At 56.5% G+C, this 18464-nt stretch overlaps 1 protein-coding gene across 1 annotated transcript; it reads left to right on the top strand.

Annotated features, from left to right (window-relative positions):
- Positions 1-681: 681 nt before the first annotated feature.
- On the top strand, positions 682-13060 carry LOC135996289 (fas-binding factor 1 homolog). Its single transcript, XM_065648112.1, is given in 18 exon segments — positions 682-691; positions 796-903; positions 2414-2488; positions 2491-2976; positions 3525-3654; positions 3876-4009; positions 4292-4404; positions 4525-4661; positions 4725-4935; positions 5026-5108; positions 5590-5674; positions 5872-5972; positions 6333-6539; positions 7059-7166; positions 7485-7638; positions 8446-8622; positions 8808-9074; positions 9657-13060. Coding segments are annotated over 18 exon segments (2802 nt in total). The 3' UTR covers positions 9873-13060.
- The last annotated feature ends 5404 nt before the right edge of the window (positions 13061-18464 follow it).

The raw sequence follows: 18464 nt of genomic DNA, 5'->3' as shown, positions 1-18464 counted from the left end.
GGTGCGGTTGGTGCGGTCGGTGCCGTTGGTGCGGTCGGTGCGGTCGGTGCCGTTGGTGCGGTCGGTGCGGTCGGTGCCGTTGGTGCGGTCGGTGCGGTCGGTGCGGTCGGTGCCGCGGCGGCTGCTCCGTCCTGCAGCATCGCGGGAGGTGCTGTTCATCTCGGCGACTTGTGGATCTGGAGACTTCGGTTGACGCCTTGAGCTACTGGAGTGTGTCCAGAGGAGAGCAGGAGAGCTGGTGAGGGGCTGGAGCACAAGGGTGATGGGAGCGGCCGAGGGAGCTGGGGGTTCAGCTGGAGAACAGGAGCTGAGGGGAGACCTTCTGATCTCTGACCTGCCCGAAAGGAGCTTGGAGCCAGGGGGGTCGGGCTCTGCTCCCCAGGAACAAGCGCCAGGACCAGAGGAAACGGCCTCAAGTTGCAGCAGGGGAGGTTGAGGCTGGATCTGGGGAACAATTTCTTCCCCAAAGGGCTGTGGGGCACTGGAACAGGCTGCCCAGGGCAGTGGTGGAGTCCCCATCCCTGGAGGGGTTTGAAAGATGCAGAGATGAGGTTCTCAGGGACATGGGGTGGGGGCGGACTTGGTAGTGTGAGGTTTATGGTTGGACTCGATGATCTTGAGGGTCTTTTCCAACCAGAATACTTCTGCGATTCTGTGATTGCGGGTGTGTTTAAGGCTGAGATGGAGCCTGGTTTCCAGGGCCTTGGAGAGGCGCGAGCAGCAGGGAGCCAGCCGGGGGGGCGGCAGGGGGACGTAGGTTTAACAGCAAGTCGGGAAATCCTCCTCTCCCTGCAGGTCAGAGTGTGGACGTGAGCAAGGATCTTCGATCCCCCCCGGGGGCTGACAGCGGAGGAATCTGCGAGGAGACCATCTTGAGCAAGGGAAAGCCCGGCTCTTGCCATGGTGAGTGTGATGGGTGCTCAGGCAGGCCTGGGAAATCCCCAGTGCTGCTGTGGCACTGGCTGGCAGGCAGGAGCCATCCCGAGGGCTGGGGGCTTCTGCCCAGCTGGCAGGCAGGAGGGGCTGAGCTCCCTGGTGTCACTGAAGGTGTCACATCTCTCTGCTTGCCCGGGGTTTCACCTGCCATTTCCCAAGCAGCGCGGGCGGGACGAGGGCTTCGCTGGTGCTGCTGGGCTTCTCTGGAGAAACCTGCCTCTGGCTTTAGTGTGCTGAGAAAGTCCAGCTCAGACTCGCTTGGTTTTCTAATGAGGGAATTGTCTTTCTCCGTAGGCTACGCGAGCCAAGAGAAGCATAAGTGGTAAGTACACTGGCGTGGTCTCCTTTCCCTGTCCGTAGGTGCTTTGGTGTGCTGGGGATGCCTGGGACAGAGGAGGGGGGACACTGGGATGAGGTGGCAGCCCTGGCTACCGGAACGGTCGCCATCCCTGTGTGAAAGGTGCAGCTCAGTGCATTGTGTCATTGCTGACCCAAACATATTCACCTGCCTCTCCAGTCAAAGGGATTTGCTTCCTGGGCTCCTATATTCTGTTCCTGTGGGTTTTCCCAAATCTGGGGGAGAATATATGCGTTTATTTGAGTTCTTCCCCTCCCTGCTCCCTAACTGCTGGTTTAGAGGCCTCTTGCTGCCCCTGATACTGAAGCAGTGCATTTGGAGTCAAGTCCTGGCCCTGGCAGCTCTCTGTGGAAGACATGGCAGGCATTACATTGCTGGTGCTTGAGACCAAATCTTTATTCTTGGGGGATCTCGGAAGAGCAAGCCTTGTTGACATTGGGAGCTTTTCTGCACCAGCTTGATGAGCTCACCTGCCTCAGCACCTTGAATTTGTCTTGTTTCAGGCTCTATTGATGACATCCTTGAGGATCTGCGGGGATATGATGGTAAAATGAAGCTTCTTTGCAGCTGAAAGGGCAGCATCCTTGTCCTGGTCCTCCCTTCCTGGGAGCAGGAGCTGCTGGTGCAACAGCCCTTGATCTGCGAGAGGCTCCAGTTGTGAGGGGGGAGGCAGCAGGGAGCAGGGGGGACAGCCGGGTTCCCAGAGCCAGAGGCCACTGAACAGGTTGCCCGTCGGTCTGGGGAGGTGAAGGGAAGTTTGTCTCTGATTAAAAACCTCTGTGGTCCATGAGAAGCCGGCAAATCCCCCTGTGGAGTGCCCAGGCCAGGGCTATGGCCGTGTCCATCATCCTGCTCTCTCCCTGCGTTTTTCCAGTTGAACCCCGTGTTACATCTGCCAGAGCTTCCCAGCCGGCCGGGAGCAGCGGTGGGAGAGCCTGGAGCAGCAGCGTGCGGGCCGGCAAGGAGTGAGTGCCTTTCAGATCTCTCTGTGCTCCCCACGTCCTCCTGACCTGCCCCGTCCTCAGCTTCTGCACCCGCTCCCCGCCCCGACAGGTGGTTTGCAGAGGATGATTTCTTCAGCAAGGTCCCTGCAGAGAACAAGGCAGCTGCAGGGGTGAGCCCAAATTTGGGGAGAGAGTCTGGATGTCCTGAGGGCTGGGGCTGAGCTCTCGGGCATCGCTGGCAGGGGGAAAAGACAGGAGAGGGGAGTGGGTGTCCAGTGCGAGACAGGCTTCCAGGTACCGAGGATGGAGCAAAGCCCGGGGGCACATGCTGCTGCAGCCCAGCCTTCCTGGGTGCGCTTCGGCTCAAGCGTCGTAGGAAGAGCCCTCACCCAAAGCAATGGGCTTGGGTGTTCCTGACGCTTCTCCCGGAGGCAGCAGCAGGATCTCAGCCCAGGACTCAGGGTACAGAGCGTTTCAAGTACCGAAATCCCCCCATCTCAGCCCCCGTGCGCTGCAGCCGTGGCCCCCAGCACCAGCCTCCCAAGGGAAGAGCAGTGCTGAGGCATCCGCAGCGCTCGCCCTGTGCCCGTCCTCATCCTCTTGCTTTCCAGGACAAGGACGACGCGGACTGGGATTTCCTGGGGACATCGAAACCCAGTTCTGGGCCATGGAAGATGCCCGTGAAACGTGGCACTGAAAGCAGCTCTGAGACAACACCGGAACAGAGCAGCAGGAAAGGTAAGCAGGTTGCTGGATGCCTCCTCCTTGTAGGAAAGGAATCAGCAGCCTGGCTGAGTTTGTGTGAGGTCCCAGCTGATGAAATCGAAAGCCACCCAGTCCCATCTGTGACTAAGCAGAGCGGTCATTTCTAGAGCAACTCAATAACGAGGTTGGTTGTGCCACAGCTCAGGGAGTGCCACAGGTTACAGAACTGGCCTTTCCTTTGTGGGAAGGGAGGCTCAGATTTTCCCTTGGGCCTCACCCGGCCTGTTCTGCACGGTGCCAAATGAGACCAAGTTTTTGGGGTCAGGATTTGGGTGGCCGTAGCATCCCCGGTCCACGGCAAAGCCCAGCGGGGGCACGTCTGGGTGGGTCCCGGCTGCACTGTGGCTGTTACAGGCACTCGCCCCTCTTGTTCCTGCAGCGGGGATGCTCATGGGTCCGATGCTCCCCTCAAATGGCCTTTCTCCCCGATAAATCCCACTGGGCTGCTTGGATCTCTTGTTGTTTAAAAAACCAACACCTGCCCTGCTCAAACCTCCTCCCATGTGCGATCCCATCCCCAGAGCTACCCCCACGCCAGACGCCCCTGCGCACGGTGGCCCCGGTCCAGAGGAGGAAGACATCGACGTTTGAAGATGTGGATGACGACAACCTGTTGGATGCGATGGGAATTGGCAATGGCCCAAAAAAAGAGTAAGGGCAGTGCGGAGGCGGTGGGAGTAACGCAGGGGGCGGGCTGCACGTTGAGCCGGTGCCACCGTGCTGGGGGGGGATGCTGGAGCTTCTGCCCGTGGGTCCCAGCAAGGGGCAAGAGCAGCTGGTTTGGCAGAGAAGAGCCAGAGCAGCCTGGCCAGGCTGTGTGAGGAGGGACAGCCCTGCCTCTGGAGAAACCATCTGCCACCGTGTCCCCACAGAGAGGAGCTCCGGCCAGCGCGCTCCAAGCTGGATGAGTTGTTCGGACGAGGCTCCGTGGCCAAAGTCCTGGAAAAGCCAGGTACGGGAGAGCATAGGGAGTTCAAACTGGATAAAAAGCTCCCAAAGCAGCCAGGTGAGCCCAGCCAGGGACGTTGGGAAGGTCTGCAGAGCTGACAGCATTGGCTTGGGCTAGCGAGCTTTATTTGTAATGCCCTTGCAGGGGAAATGCCCTTTCTGTCGGGGTGAGCAGGGCGGTTAACGGGCTCTGGGTCAGCGCGGGGGAAGGCGGCTCATGCAGAAGTGTTGTGCTCTGCCCTCGAGGCAGCCTGGGAGGAGGAGGAGGAGGAGGGGAGGGCTGGTGTCTTTGCAGCAGCTGCTCCTCTGGGCGCTGGCTCAAGGCTCCTTGTCTGAACAGAGGAGGAAAAGCGTTGGGACAAGGAGGAACTTGTCTTTGGAGCCTACAAGCCCTCGATGGGCTCCAGGCCCGCGGTCCAGCCGGCAACGGGGCAGTCGGTGAGGTACGGTGCTGTGCGTGTGTCTGTAGCTCCAGCCACCACCCCGCTGTCCCTGCGGCTGAGCAGGCAGGTCCCCGCATCCCCTTGCAGGCAGGTCTGCAGCTGCTTCTCCTTCCTCAGGTTTTCTGCCGAGATCAGCGGCAGCGAACCGAACCCAGAGCTCCGCTCCACACCTCGTCGTCCAGGCAGACGGAACCCCGTGCAGAGAAGAAGGGGCGGAGACGACTGGCTGGGCTTGGAGGATGACGATTTCCTGGACCCGGACCCGCTGTCCCCAGCCAAGGGCAGCCCGGCACTCAGCATCCCCAGCCCTGCCGCAGCCGGGCGGCCCAGCCCCGCCAGCCAGCTCGGGGCTGCAGAGGAGGCAGCGGCTAAACCCGACCCGATGGACTGGCTGACGGCTGCCTTGGCTCGCAGGAAAGCCGAAGCACAGGCCGAGGTGCAGAAGATAGAGGCCAAGACCATGGAGACCCAGGAGAAGAAGGTCGAGCCCTCAGAGACCCAGGAGAAAAAGGCTGAGCCCTCAGAGGCCCAAGAGAAAAAGGCTGAGCCCTCGGAGGCACAAGAGAAAAAGGCGGAACCCTCGGAGGCCCAAGAGAAAAAGACCAAGCCCTTGGAAACCCAAGACACAAAGGCCGAGCCCTCGGAGGCCCAAGACACAAAGGCCGAGCCCTCAGAGACCGCGGGTGAAGGGCCGGGTCCCTGCTCTCCCGTCAGGTAAAAGTCCGGTCAATGGCCGCAGCGCTCCCGTCTGCTCCACGTGTGGCTGCTCCAGCAGCAGCTCTCAGCAACGCCTGCCTCAGAGTTATGAAATTCATTTAAGCACTTTCTTGTCTCCGGTTGGGGTAATGCCGCGGGTCTTTGTCCTGCTGATCCAGCCCACAGTCCCGTTCCCCTGTGCGGGTTCAGACTTGTGCCCTCTGAACGGGGCTCAGAAGGGAATTGCAGCCCAAGTGCCTCGAGCGGCGGGCAGGGGCTGTGAGCTGGGGGTGCCCGGGGAAGGGGGTGGGTGCAGCGAGGGGAGCACCAGGCTTGGAGCTGTTGGGGTCTTTGCTCCCTCGGCAGCCAAAAGGCTAAATCCTGCCGCAGCCGAGTGGGACGGAGGCTTTCAGCTGCGAGGCAGGAGCTGGTGTTGGGGAGGGATCTTGTCTCTCATGGCCTCCTCGGCTTGACCACATCGGGTGCTTTTTGCCTGCAGCCAGCTGGCCGCCTCCCCAGCAGCATCGGAGTGTCGGGCAGAGCTGCTGAGCGCCCAGGCCCGTGTGGCAGAGCTGGAGAGCCAGGTGAGCCCCAGCGCCTGTGGAGGGGGACATGGGTGAGCCAGGGGGAGGAGAAGGGGCCACGTCTGCTCCAAACAGCATCAGGGTAATGGGAGAGAGGAGCAACCTCCCTGTCCAGAGATGCCAACGGCCACCGAGTGCTGCTGTGGGGGTTCTGTCCCCGGGGCAGCACAAGAACCTTCTCCCTGGGTGCCCGGCAGGTGCGGATGCTGGAGGAGGAGCGGGCGCATCACAAACTGTTGCTGGAGAGTGCGCAGCAGCAGCACCGGGAGTACCTGGATCTCCAGAAGAGCAGCCACAGGTAGCGGGCTCTGGCCTGTGCTCCCCTCCTCCGGCAGGTCCTCGCCTACAGCCCCATCCAGCTCCCCTGGGGGGACAGTGCTGGGGCGTGTCCCAAATCCTCCCTGGGTGGGTGACAAGAGGAGGGGCCTGTCCCTTTGCCAGCAAGTCCCCAACCAGGGCATCGCACTGGGCAGCAGCAGAGGGCTCAGGGCTCAGAATGCGGAGAGCGAAGCAGCCCCTGCCTCAGTTTCCCCACGCACACAGCAACACTGATCTGCTGCTAAATCCCCGTGTGCCCTTTGGGTGCAGAGTGCCAGGTACTGCAATGACAGCAACACTTGTTCGGTGCCGTGACCCCTCACGGGCTCTCTCCGGGCAGGACCTCAGTGACCCTACTGGAGGAGAACTACGGGCAGCGGGTGGAGATGCTGCGGCAGCAGAACGAGCAGCTGGTGGCTCAGCTGCGGCAGCAGTGGCAGGACACGGCGCGCGATCGGGCAGAGCTGCTGGCGCAGCACCGGCTGGACCTGGAGGAGCTGCGGGAGCAGCACCGGCTGGAGCTGCAGCGGCTGCGGGAGCTGCAGAGGTGAGAGCGGCACGAGCGGCATGTGGTGCCGGTACCCCCGCTCTGGGTGAAGGAACCAGGGAACGGTTTGGGGAGATGGTGAAAGGAGAAAGGAGGGTCCAGAAGCGCTGGGTTGAGGGCAGCTCAGTGGCTTTTGGAGTGGGGATTTGCTTTGCAGCTGGAGACAGGGAGATCTGGCAGGAGACATCATTCCGAGGGAATGCATTGCATTTAGAAATATGCTGAACCCCATGTTTTCTCTCCCCCAGATTCCTTTTATTCAGAACAATGAGTTGCTGATGTCTGCATAGTTTGGGTCAATGAGAAATCTGGTTTTGGTAGAGAAGCCCATAACCCCCAGATGTGGTCCATCCCAGATGTGGATGGCAGTCTGTGGGATGCCCCGTGACAGACCACCCTGCCAGCTCAGCTCCTGGGACCTGGTTCTCAGCCCCACGACCGAGCCTCTTCCACGGTGCCCGTCATGGGGAGCACCAGTTTGTAACAGCCCATGCTGGGCTCCTTCCCCGTGTCCTGCAGGGGGTCTGTCCAGGAACTGCGCAAAAAACACGAGGAGCAGCTCCAGCACGTGAAGTGGCTGAAAGAGCAAGAGATGGATGTGCTGACCAGCACCACTTCACACACCAGGTACGGACAGCCGGTGTCATGTCCCCACGTTGATCCCTGGCTGGGGTGTTCCCTGTCCACCGGGGAACCAGGCCCGCAGCACAGGAGGAGCAGGGGCCATCCTCTCTCCCACCTGCAGCCCCCAGGGATGCTGGGCTGTTGTTTAGTATCTGTCCGTGCTCCCCGAAGCAGCAGCTGCATCTTCCTCCGGCTGTGCTCTGATCCCGAGAGGTTCGGGGCAGGGCTGCCCGGCCTATGGCCCAGCACACGTCCCCGTCTCGTTCGCAGTGAGACAAAGTGTGTCCCCCAGGGTGACCCTCCCCTCGCTCCTCTGCACAGGTCTCTGGACGGCATCATTGAGAAGATGGAGAAGTTCTCCAGTGACCTGCAGAACATGTGCAAGAGGGACATGGAGGAGGAGCGGAGCCGTGTCCAGGAGCTGGTGACCAACACGGAGGCCAGGCTGGGCGAGCAGACTCGGCTGCTGGAGCAGGTGAGCCCACGCTGTGTCCTCTGCCCGGGCCAGGCTCCTGGCTGGGTCCGGGGCGTTTCTCTGGCCCACAGGAGGTCCCCGGCCTGGAGCCCATGAACGGCGTCTGTCCCTGCAGCGTCTGGCAGGCAGACGGGTCGGTCCTGCTCACCAGGGAGACGTCCAGCGCTGCCTTCTGGTGACAGGGATGTCGCTCGGGGTGGTGAGAATGGGGGTGTCCCAGGAACAGGCTCCACCAGCCCGTTTCAGATGTTGACTGAAGCATCAACTCTGTCTCTCCCCTTTACCCGTGAGGAGTTTGGGCAGCCAGACCAGGCGCAGCCGCCTCTGTTGGGAGTCTGGGGAGAGGAAACCCCCACGCTGGATGAGGCAAAACCTCCCCGTGCCATGGGGACATGTCCAGAGCCAGTTCTGCTCCCCCCAGGGCTGTCCAGAGGGGACATGTGGCACAGACAGTGCGGCAGAGCTGCATTTTACAGGGCTGCCAGGGTGGCAAAGGACCACTCAGGCTGGGTATTTCCAGTGCCGAGGAACTGCCGTGCGGTGAACGTGTTTGAGGGTGTGCAGCACGGTGAGGGGCTGCGTCCCTTCTGAGGAAGGAGTGTGTGTGTGTCCGGTCCCAATTTCTGCCAGCGCTGGTCCCCACAGGTGGAGGGGTGAGGGCACTGCTGGAGCACCGGGGGCTGTTGCTCTGCACCCAAAGCGGCCACACGAGGAGCTCAACAGGGGCTCTGCCTCCCCTTGGGAAGACATGAGATGGTGTCAGGGACAGGGCAGGTGATGCATCGGTTTCCCCCGTGCCCACCCTAGGAGCGGGCAGAGCTGAAGATGCAGGGCCAGGAGCTGAAAGCCAAGGAGGAGCAGCTGGCGAGAGACAGGCAGAGGCTGGACGAGGCCTGGCAGGAGCTGAGGCTGGAGAAGGAGAAGGTGAACCAGGCCGTGCTGCGTGTCCAGCAGCAGGAGGAGCTGATGAGAAACTCGAAACAGGTAAGCGCAGCATCTGCACCACAGTTCGCAGCCGTGCACGGGCTGGCAGCACAGCCGGGGTCTCACAGCCTTCCTGAAGTCGTGAATCCTGTGCCGGGAGGGGAACAGGGGGACATGCAGAGGAGCCCCAGCCCAGGGCAGCGAGGGTCCCTGTCCCCAAGCTCTCCAGCCGCTCTGCCTTGCAGCTCTTGGCCCAGAAGCACACGGAGGGGGAGCGAGCCCTGGGGGAGGCACGCAGGATGGAATCCCAGTTCCGCAACAAGCTGCAGGTCCTGCAGCAGCAGCAGGAGCATCTAAAGCAGCAGCAGGAGCATCTAAAGCAGCAGCAGGAGCATCTAAAGCAGCAGCAGGAGCAGCAGAAGCAGGAGCAGCAGCGTCTGGACCAGGAAAGGGCATCCTTAGCTTCCATGTACAGCACCCAAGTGGAGCTGCTGAAGTTCCAGGCCCAGCAGGTGAGGCGGGGGAGAGCGGGGCTGGAAGGGACTGCGGAGCCGCTGGGGGAGCTGGGCTGGGTGAACCCGACGGGGCCCTGAGAGCCGGGGGGTCTCCTGAGATCAGGGCTGAGCCCTGGGCTGGGCCAGGTGGGCTGGAAGGAGCCGCGGGCAGCCAGAGGAGTGACAGCAGAGGCAAGGAGAGGGGGATGCTCGCAGCTTGTCTCAGGCTGGCTCCACGTCCAACCCGAGATGGACATCGTCCTCGGCTCGAAGGGGTTGCCCTCTGCTCAGCCCTTCCCTGGGTGGGAGATGCCGGCTCTGCTGGACTCTGGCTTTGTGGTGTCCCCATCCTGTGCCGTCAGGTCCCTGCTGGGTCTTTCCCCAGGCAGGGACGCTCTTGGAGGCTTCCCCTGCGGGTCCTGCTCAGACTGCGAGGTTCTGCGCTCTGGAGGAGCCAGGGAGGGGTCCCATTCATGGGGGGCCGTGGCACGAGGGAGGCTTTGGGATCCTTCTCTTGTTGATGAGCAACACCTTGGACTGTGACCCTGTTTCTGTGGCACTGCCTGGGATCCATCCCACGCATCCTTCCTCTCTTCTCAGGAGGACAAACGCTTAGAGGAGGAGAGAAACTTCTTGGAGTCCCTCAGGAAAGCACGATACAACACTTCACGACTGTCAACAACCCCTCCGCCCTCCTCCTCTTCCGTGGACGATGACATTGAGTATACGCGTTCATTTATGAAGGCCCTGAGGAATGCATCTCCACCTGTGCAAGTAGTCAATCTGTCCTCCCTTCTCCGGCCTACCATTTCTTAGAGGATTTTCTTTCTTCCTTTCTCTTCAAAAACGATCTCGGAGAGTTCAGAGTGCGAAGTCCTTCCCCAGCGCCCGTGACGCCACAGTTGGTCTGGCCTCCATCCCTCAGGGCGAGTGCCACTCTACAGCTGCTACAGGAACCTTTCATCAGGCTCTGCTCCAGTGGCCGTTCTGTCAGCTCTGGTTCTGTTGTGACTTGTAATAACATCGTATGTGAGACTGTGGTTACGAGTTCAAGGCCTTAGAGACTTCAGGAGTTCGTTTGGACACATTAGCAGGGATGCTTAATAAACACAAAGGGAGGACTGTTGCAGAATAAGTTTAATCACTTAAATTCCTTTAGTTGTAGTCTATGCTTCGAAATATCGAGAGAATGACAGAGAAAAAACTGCCTGGAAGACAGAGGAAGAGAATCCAAGAAGAAACAACGAAGGCCCCCGACCCAAAATTACCACTGGACCAACAGGCTTGTGAAGGATACGTGAAGAGCGGGTGCACAGACTGTGGGGCTTTAAAAGCCCAAGTCTCTTTTGTCTCGTGCTCCTCCTGCTGAGAGGCCCCAAGTCCAGACTGTTTCTTTGCTGTTATGCGGTTATTTATGGAGATCCTGAGGAAAGCGCCCTACAACACTTCACCTCTGCCGGCATCCTGACCGTCCTCCCTTCTCTGGACTGAAGAGAAGCTGCTAAATTAATGTAGACTGGGATTAAGTTACAAAGACGTCCCCATCGTTAACCAACGACGACATGGCAAATGCTTTCTAACCACCTGCAAAACGAGGGGATATTTTTCAAGTTTTAAATCGTTCTGCCTGACAAAGAGACCTGAAGATTAAGGAACACGTTGTTTAGAAGCAGAGCGCTTAGCTTATATTTGACTAGTAATTAATAGTAAGAAACTCATCCGTTATAACTAACTTCATACTAACCTTATGTTAGCTCACAGGAAGGAGATTGGGGAACCACCTGGTGATAATGTGAACAGAGAAACCTTGCTGACATATTATATTCAGTCGCCATTGTATAAATTAGATGATGAGGAAAAGTGGCCTCTGAATGAAACTCTGAATTATGCCACGTGAACGTTATTCTTGAAGAGAGAAGGAAAGTGGGCTCAGGTCATGTATGCTGATACGTTTTTCACTTTGCGAAAACCCCCAGAGTGGCAGACAGAATGCGGTATTAACTTGCCACCACAGGATCCAGCTGTGTTCACATGAAAAAGGGAGCGGAATAAAGCTCAGGGGAAGTTGAAACGATGCCGTTCAGCGTGTAGAATAAGACAGGAAACTCCCCTGATGAGAGGGGAGGGCGAGATAGAAGAGTGTGTGTCCCCACGGGGCGTAGAATTGAAGATTATTTGCCCTGCCCTTCCGAGGTGGTGAAACTCAGGAGAGAGACGAGGAAAACAGGGAAAAGAATCAGAGTGTTTAGTTGATACTGGAACGTCTTATTCAGTTTTGAATCAGGAATTGATACCATTAGATGAAGATTTTGTAACTGTTGTGGGAGCTACTGGCCAAGAAGAGAAAGCTTTCCTCAACAGCCAATGAAATAGAAATTGGGAAAACAAATTGGAATTCCTAAGTTCTCATCTATGCCTGGGTCTCCAAAACTGTTACGGAGACGAGACTTATGAAAACAATTGCAAGCAATAATAACATTCAAGCAAGGTGAAGTGACATTCAAGATAAAAGAATTGAGCTTTTAAATTTGGCAGTGATTCAAACTGACAAGCAAAGCCATAGACCTCAGGAAATGTTGGATCGAGTATTTCCAGGGCTACGGGCTTCAAGAGTTCCTAGTAAATCAAAGAATGCAGAACTTGAGAGCGGGGAAGCTCCTCCAGGAAATGAGACTTTGTGATCTCCTGATAGCCACAGAAACCAAAGAAGACCGTATGCAATGCACTGTAAGTTTGCTAAATTTTGTGAGATGTAGTGGGTGTCGAGCTTCCCAACAGAAAGCCCAGCTGATACAGCACCAAGTGACTTATCTGGGATTCGAGATCTCCGGAGGGCAGCCAGGGCTGGGGATGGAGCAAAAAGAAGCTATTTGCTGGACATTTCTTAGAATGGCACGTTGGTGCAGACTTGGAGTTTATAATTTTGGACTTTTAGTAAAGCTTTTGTATGAACCGTGAAACAAAAAGACTTCCAAGTTGAATTGGACAAGAGAAGCATTTGAGGGCATTTGCACAACTAAACCAAGAACCTGGGTCTCCCAGATATCACCAAGCCGTTTTAGTTATACTCACACGAAAGGCCAAGCATTGCTTGGCGTGTTCTAGCGCAGCAATTGAGTCCTCAGAACCGAGCGGCGGCTGCTTCCCTAAGCAGTCAGATGAAGCGAGCAAAGGCTGGCCTGGATGTCTTGGAGCTGTGGCAGCTCTTGCACTCGCTGTATAGGAAGCTCCTGAGTTCACCAGGGGACAGAAAATGACCGTATTGGTGTCCCACACAGTCACAACCGTACTGGAACCAAAAGGTACCCATGGGTTATCTCGCTGGAGATTCCTGAATACCAGGCGGTATTGGTGGAACAAGGTGATGTGAATATTGCCATTACCAACATTGTCAATGCAGCCCCTTTCCTCAGTGGATCTGTTTCAGAGCCTGTGGTCCAGGATTGCTTGGAAACAATGGGAGCTGTTTACTCCAGCAGACGGGATTTAAAGGAACAGGAAGACGCTGAAGACTCCTGGTTCACTGATGGAAGCAGCTTTGTAAAGCAAGGAGTACATAAAGCTGGGTATGCCCTACCAACTACCCACGAGGTAATCGAAGCTAAACCTTTGCCTCCTGGGACTTCTGCCCAGACAGCTGCACACGCATGAGCTTTAGAATTATCCAGAGAGAAGAAGAGTAATATTTGCACTGATTCCAAGTATGCTTTGGGAGTGCTGCAAGCCCATGGACCATTTGAAAAGGCCCAAGTTTATTAACAGCACAAGGAGAACAGATTAAACATGGTACTCCAATTGTCGGAAGCCGGGCTGTTACTGGACAAGTTGCCGTCATGCATTTCAAGGAGAATCGAAAAGGAGACACTGATCAGGAAGCTGGAAATAAATTGGCAGCTGATACTGCGAGACAAGCTGCTGAAAAGACAGAGAGAGATATGAGAGCGATGTCTTCGATCCCGGGTGGCTGTCTCCTCGAACCACCATCAGTAAACTCTACCTTGCGGTATGTGAACAGAGACCTTCTCAGGTTGGCCAGAAGCATTCCCCTGCCCAACTAGTAAAGCTGGAAAAGTAACTAAAGCTTTGTTAAATGAGATCATACCCCGATCTGGGGTACCTGCTGTGATGTCCTCTGATAGAGGGCCCCGTTTTGTTGCACAGGTAGTGCTGCAAGTCAGTAGAGCATCAGAGATCGATTGGCAGTTGCCAACTCTCTACAAGTCTTAAGCAAGTGGGCAGGTGGAAAAGAAACTGAGTTATATAATCGAACAGCAGATAAACAGAATTTGTCAAGAAACTAACTGGAAGTAGAATCAAGCACTACCTTTAGCGCTGCTCAGAATTAGAGTGAAGCCTCGAGCCAAAGAAAACTGAAGTCTTTTCTTTCAAGCCAATAGATGAAGTTTCCGTTAAAGCTTTTTCATGTCAGCCTTCAGAAGAGAAGTGGAATGGGCTGTTCCAGGTATTGCTGCCGGCCTTTACTGCCGTCAAGATTAAAGAGCAACCTGCCTGGATTCAGTATTCAAGAGTGAAGAAAGCAGCAGATAAGAAACAGACGTCGGAGCCAGTAGGACCTTCCGCTGTCCAATTCTCTCAGCGTTGATCTCAGTGACTCTAAAAAGTACGAGTGCAGTAACAAATGCTTTTACTCCAAGGTGGCCCTTACACGGGTCTTTAGTGAAAACTATTATAGCCCAACATGAACTAAAGGAAAAATGTGGACAGGTCGAATCTGAAACAACTAAATATCCCTCGTTAGCATTATTGGTGATAATTATAGTCTTGCCAATAGTGAATTTTGCTTTTGGTACAAGCTAAAGACTCTTACAAAGCAAATTTGGGCTTTGCCCACGGTATTGAAATAGGAGCAACCGCAAATCCTTTTGGGAATCAACTAAAGTATGACATGAAGTCACTGAAGATGATACATCTTGGAGTTCTGAAGAAATTTGGCATAAGCTTGCTTCATGGCTACCGATTCGACCTAGTCAAAGTAGCTGTTGATGTTTGTGACTCTAATTTTAATGCTAATAATTTTTACTTGCATTACGCGACAATGCTCGATTAGGTACTGTTGTGGGGTAACAAAGAGCTATGCCGTACCGCAACCCGAGATGATAATATTTTGTAGATCTCTATTGCAAAAGAATTTTGGCTTTGGTTTGGATACACTTTGGGTTTGGTTATGCACTTTAATGCCTAAAGACACAGTAGAAGCTGCTGTGGCTTGAACTTACCTGTCTTCTATCAGAGGACATCACAGCGGGGACCCCAAATCGGGGTATGGTCTCATTTAACAAAGCTTTAGTGACTTTTCCAGCTTTACCAGTTGGGCAGGGGAATGCTTCTGGCCAACCTGAGAAGGTCTCTGTTCACATACAGTCTTGTGGTCCCTCCCGCCGAGAGGCCCCTGTCCGGACTGTCTCTTTGCTGTACCTTTTAAGTTGTTTTTAATCTTGTAAAGAGATGATTTTTTAAATACTAACGTGTGAGACTCTGCTATGGGAAACCTGGGGTCAAGAACATTTCTGCGACAGTTTTGTGCACGTGAATCTGCATGTGGCACTACTTTGCTCATGGAGCTGGGAAGGAAATACTCGTCCTTCTCTGGAGCCTCTGCTTCCTTCAGCTTTCCAGAAGACACATTCGTGTTTTCCAGCACCCCCTTCTTTTGCTGCCCTGCAGAAACTCCTTTGGCCTCTGTTCCATCCCCAGCACAAGATAGTGATACTGCTCTGAGGACAAAACCAAGTATTACTAATCAACCAGGTGCTGATAATAGACGTTCTGCCCTTCTTTCAACTGTTACTATTTTTGTAGCACTATCTCAAAGCATTTTGCAACTGTTAATTATGGGGATTTGATGTGAAAACCCACATGCAGTGATGGTAGAAACTGGAAATTTGTCCTGGAATGATGGAGTCAGTATTTGAGGGGAGAAATCAGTTGCCCAAGGTCGTTAGGTCTTCAGTGAGAACATGGAGAACGTGTGCAGTGACCTGCAGAACCGAGGGCTGTTGCTCTGCACCCAAAGCGGCCACACGAGGAGCTCAACAGGGGCTCTGCCTCCCCTTGGGAAGACGTGAGATGGTGTCAGGGACAGGGCAGGTGATGCATCGGTTTCCCCCGTGCCCACCCTAGGAGCGGGCAGAGCTGAAGATGCAGGGCCAGGAGCTGAAAGCCAAGGAGGAGCAGCTGGCGAGAGACAGGCAGAGGCTGGACGAGGCCTGGCAGGAGCTGAGGCTGGAGAAGAAGGTGAACGGGGCCGCGCTGCGTGTCCAGCAGCAGGAGGAGCTGACGAGAAGCGCCAATGAGGTAAGCGCAGCGTCTGCACCACGGTTTGCAGCCGAGCACGGGCCGGCAGCACAGCCGGGGTCTCACAGCCTTCCTGAAGTCGTGAATCCTGTGCCGGGAGGGGAACAAGGGGACGCGCAGAGGAGCCCCAGCCCAGGGCAGCGAGGGTCCCTGTCCCCAAGCTCCCCAGCCGCTCTGCCTTGCAGCTCTTAGCCCAGAAGCACGCGGAGGGGGAGCGAGCCCTGGGGGAGGCACACAGGATGGAATCCCAGTTCCGCGACAAGCTGCAGGTCCTGCAGCAGCAGCAGGAGCAACTGAAGCAGCAGGAGCGTCTGCATCAGAGAAGTGTCTCCTCACCCTCCCAACTGGGCCAGGGGCCACGGTGCACAAGGCCTGAAGCTTTTCTGACAGCTTCTCTCTCTCCCTTTCTCCCAGAGACCGCGCAGCAGCGGCTGAGCACGGCTCACCAGAGGAGACGGCGTGAATAGCCCCGTGAGGAGCTGCCCAACCACCCTGTGACACCGCTGACCGCAGCCCAGGACCTCGGTGCCCCGACCGATGGTCTCTCCAGCACCCTGGCTGAGGCTTCCGCACGCTGCAGGTGGGAAGGGACTTGCCGGGGGGCAGCTGCGCTTGTACCTGTGTCTCAGGAGGCTTGGGATGGTCCTGGGGGCTGGTTTAGTGCCCCTGCATATAAACCTCAGGTGCGAGTTGCCCTCTCGTCCTCTGCAGGGGCTCAGCGGAGCTCTCTGAGCCAGGGCAGTGCCTGGAGGGGGCAGGAGGGGAGAGGCGGCGAGTTAAAGCCCGTTTGTCCTGGGAGGCTGGGGAGGACCCCGCTGCAGGGACACGCAGGCAGCAGAACAAGGGATGCTGTGGTGTCTACGTCTGCAGTTCATCTAATGGCAGCATCTCGCACTCCGGCTCCTGTTCCAGACTTTCTGCCTCCCACTAGGACGCTCCCTCGGCACAGCCCGCGGGATATCGGGGAGTCCCTGCCCGTGGCCGACAACCCCGTGCTCAGTGCCCAGGTGCAGCTGCTGAAGTTCCAGGCCCAGTGGGTGAGGCAGGGGAGAGCAGGGCTGGAAGGGGCTGCGGAGCTGCTGGCGGAGCTGGGCTGGGTGAACCCGACAGGGCCCTGAGAGCCTCGGGGGTCTCCTGAGATCAGGGCTGAGCCCTGGGCTGGGCCGGGTGGGCTGGAAGGAGCCGCGGGCAGCCAGAGGAGTGACAGCAGAGGCAAGGAGAGGGGGATGCTCGCAGCTTGTCTCAGGCTGGCTCCACGTCCAACCTGAGATGGACATCGTCCTCGGCTCGAAGGGGTTGCCCTCTGCTCAGCCCTTCCCTGGGTGGGAGACGCTGGCTCTGCTGGACTCTGGCTTTGTGGTGTCCCCATCCTGTGCCGTCAGGTCCCTGCTGGGTCTTTCCCCAGGCAGGGACGCTCTTGGAGGCTTCCCCTGCGGGTCTTGCTCAGACTGTGAGGTTCTAGGCTCTGGAGGAGCATGAGGAGGGGTCCCCAGGGAGGCTTTGGGATCCTTCTCTTGTTGATGAGCAACACCTTGGACTGTGACCCTGTTTCTGTGGCACTTTCTGGGATCATTCCCACCCATCCTTCCTCTCTTCTCAGGAGGATGATTACTTAGAAAGGGAGAAGATCTTCTTGGAGTCCCTCAAGAAAGCTCGATACAACACTTCATGTCTGTCAGCATCCCGTCCGTCCTTCTGCCCTTCTCCGGACCACGATTTCTTTGAGGTTACGCAGTTATTTCTGGAGATCCTGAGGAAAGCGCCCTACTGCACTTCACCTCTGCCAGCATCCCGGCCGTCCTCCCTGCTCCTGACCACCATTTCTTAGAGGGTTTCTTAAGAGAAATGGGTTTAAAAGCCCAAGTCTCTTTTGCCTTGTGTTCCAACCCCTGAAAGGCCCCCAGTCTGGACTGTTTCTTTGCTGTACCTTTCAAGTTGTTTTGTATCTTATAATTAAATTATTTTTTAAAGCACAAACGTCTGAGATTCTGGTATGGGAAACCTGGGGTCAAGAACATTTCTGTGACAGTTTTGTGCACAGGAATCTGTGTGTGGCACCACTTTGCTGATGGAGCTGGGAAGGAAATTCTCGTCCTTCTCTGGAGCCAAAAAACCCACAGATGGTAGTTGGAGAAACTGCCAATTTGACCTGGAATGATGAAGCCGGTGTTTGAGGGCAGAAATCAGTTGACCCAGGTCCTTGGGTCTGGAGGTTGTTCTGGGATGTTCTTCTGGTTTTTAAAGGCCATCTTGCAGAAAACAACAATCCCAAGTGAGGTGTCCAGGCTGTTTTTTCCTCCCCATGCATTCCCAAGGAGCTTTGTCTGATTTCCTTCAGTTTGTTTTTATATTGACTCGGGGCTCGCGCAGGGCTGTCTGGATTAGCAGAGGAAAGCTGTTGCTTTTACCAGAAGGTCCTGGTGCCCAGTGAAGCCAGCACAGCTCCAGCTGCCCTGTTTGTCTGGCCTCCATCCGTCAGGGCGAGTGCCACTGGCCACCCGGCCAGCGCTACCGGGAGGCAGTTGCCCCCGTAGGGGTGGATCCCGCCGGCCGTGGTAGGGCCGAGCTGTCACAGGAGTTCTGGTTGACAACAGGTTGACCATGAGCCAGCAACGCGCCCTGTGGCCAAGAAGGTCGATGGTACCCGGGGTCCATGAGGAGGAGCGTGGCCAGCAGGTTGAGGGAGGTGAATCCTCCCCCTCTGCTCTGCCCTGGTGAGGCCCCATCTGAGTTGTGTGTCCAGTTCTGGGCTCCCCAGTTTAAGAAGGACAAGGAATTACTGGAGAGAGTCCAGTGCTGGGCTACAAAGATGCTGATGGGTCTGGAGCATCTTTCTTGTGAGGAAAGGCTGAGAGAGCTGGGGCTGTTGAGCTGGAGAAGAGAAGCTGAGAGAGACCTGATCAATGTGATCAATATCTCAGGGTGGGTGTCAGAGGATGGACCAGACTCTGTTCAGTGGTGCCCAACGCCAGGGTGAGGGGCAACGGGCACAGACTGAAACACAGGAGGGTCCAGCTGAACATGAGGAGAAACTTCTTTGCTGGGAGGTGCCAGAGCCTGGACCAGGCTGCCCAGAGCGGGTGTGGAGTCTCC

The sequence above is a fragment of the Caloenas nicobarica genome, chromosome 18, assembly GCF_036013445.1.
Source record: "Caloenas nicobarica isolate bCalNic1 chromosome 18, bCalNic1.hap1, whole genome shotgun sequence".
In the NCBI taxonomy this organism is placed as follows: Eukaryota; Metazoa; Chordata; class Aves; order Columbiformes; family Columbidae; genus Caloenas; species Caloenas nicobarica.
This window is presented reverse-complemented; position numbering and strand designations above follow the sequence as displayed.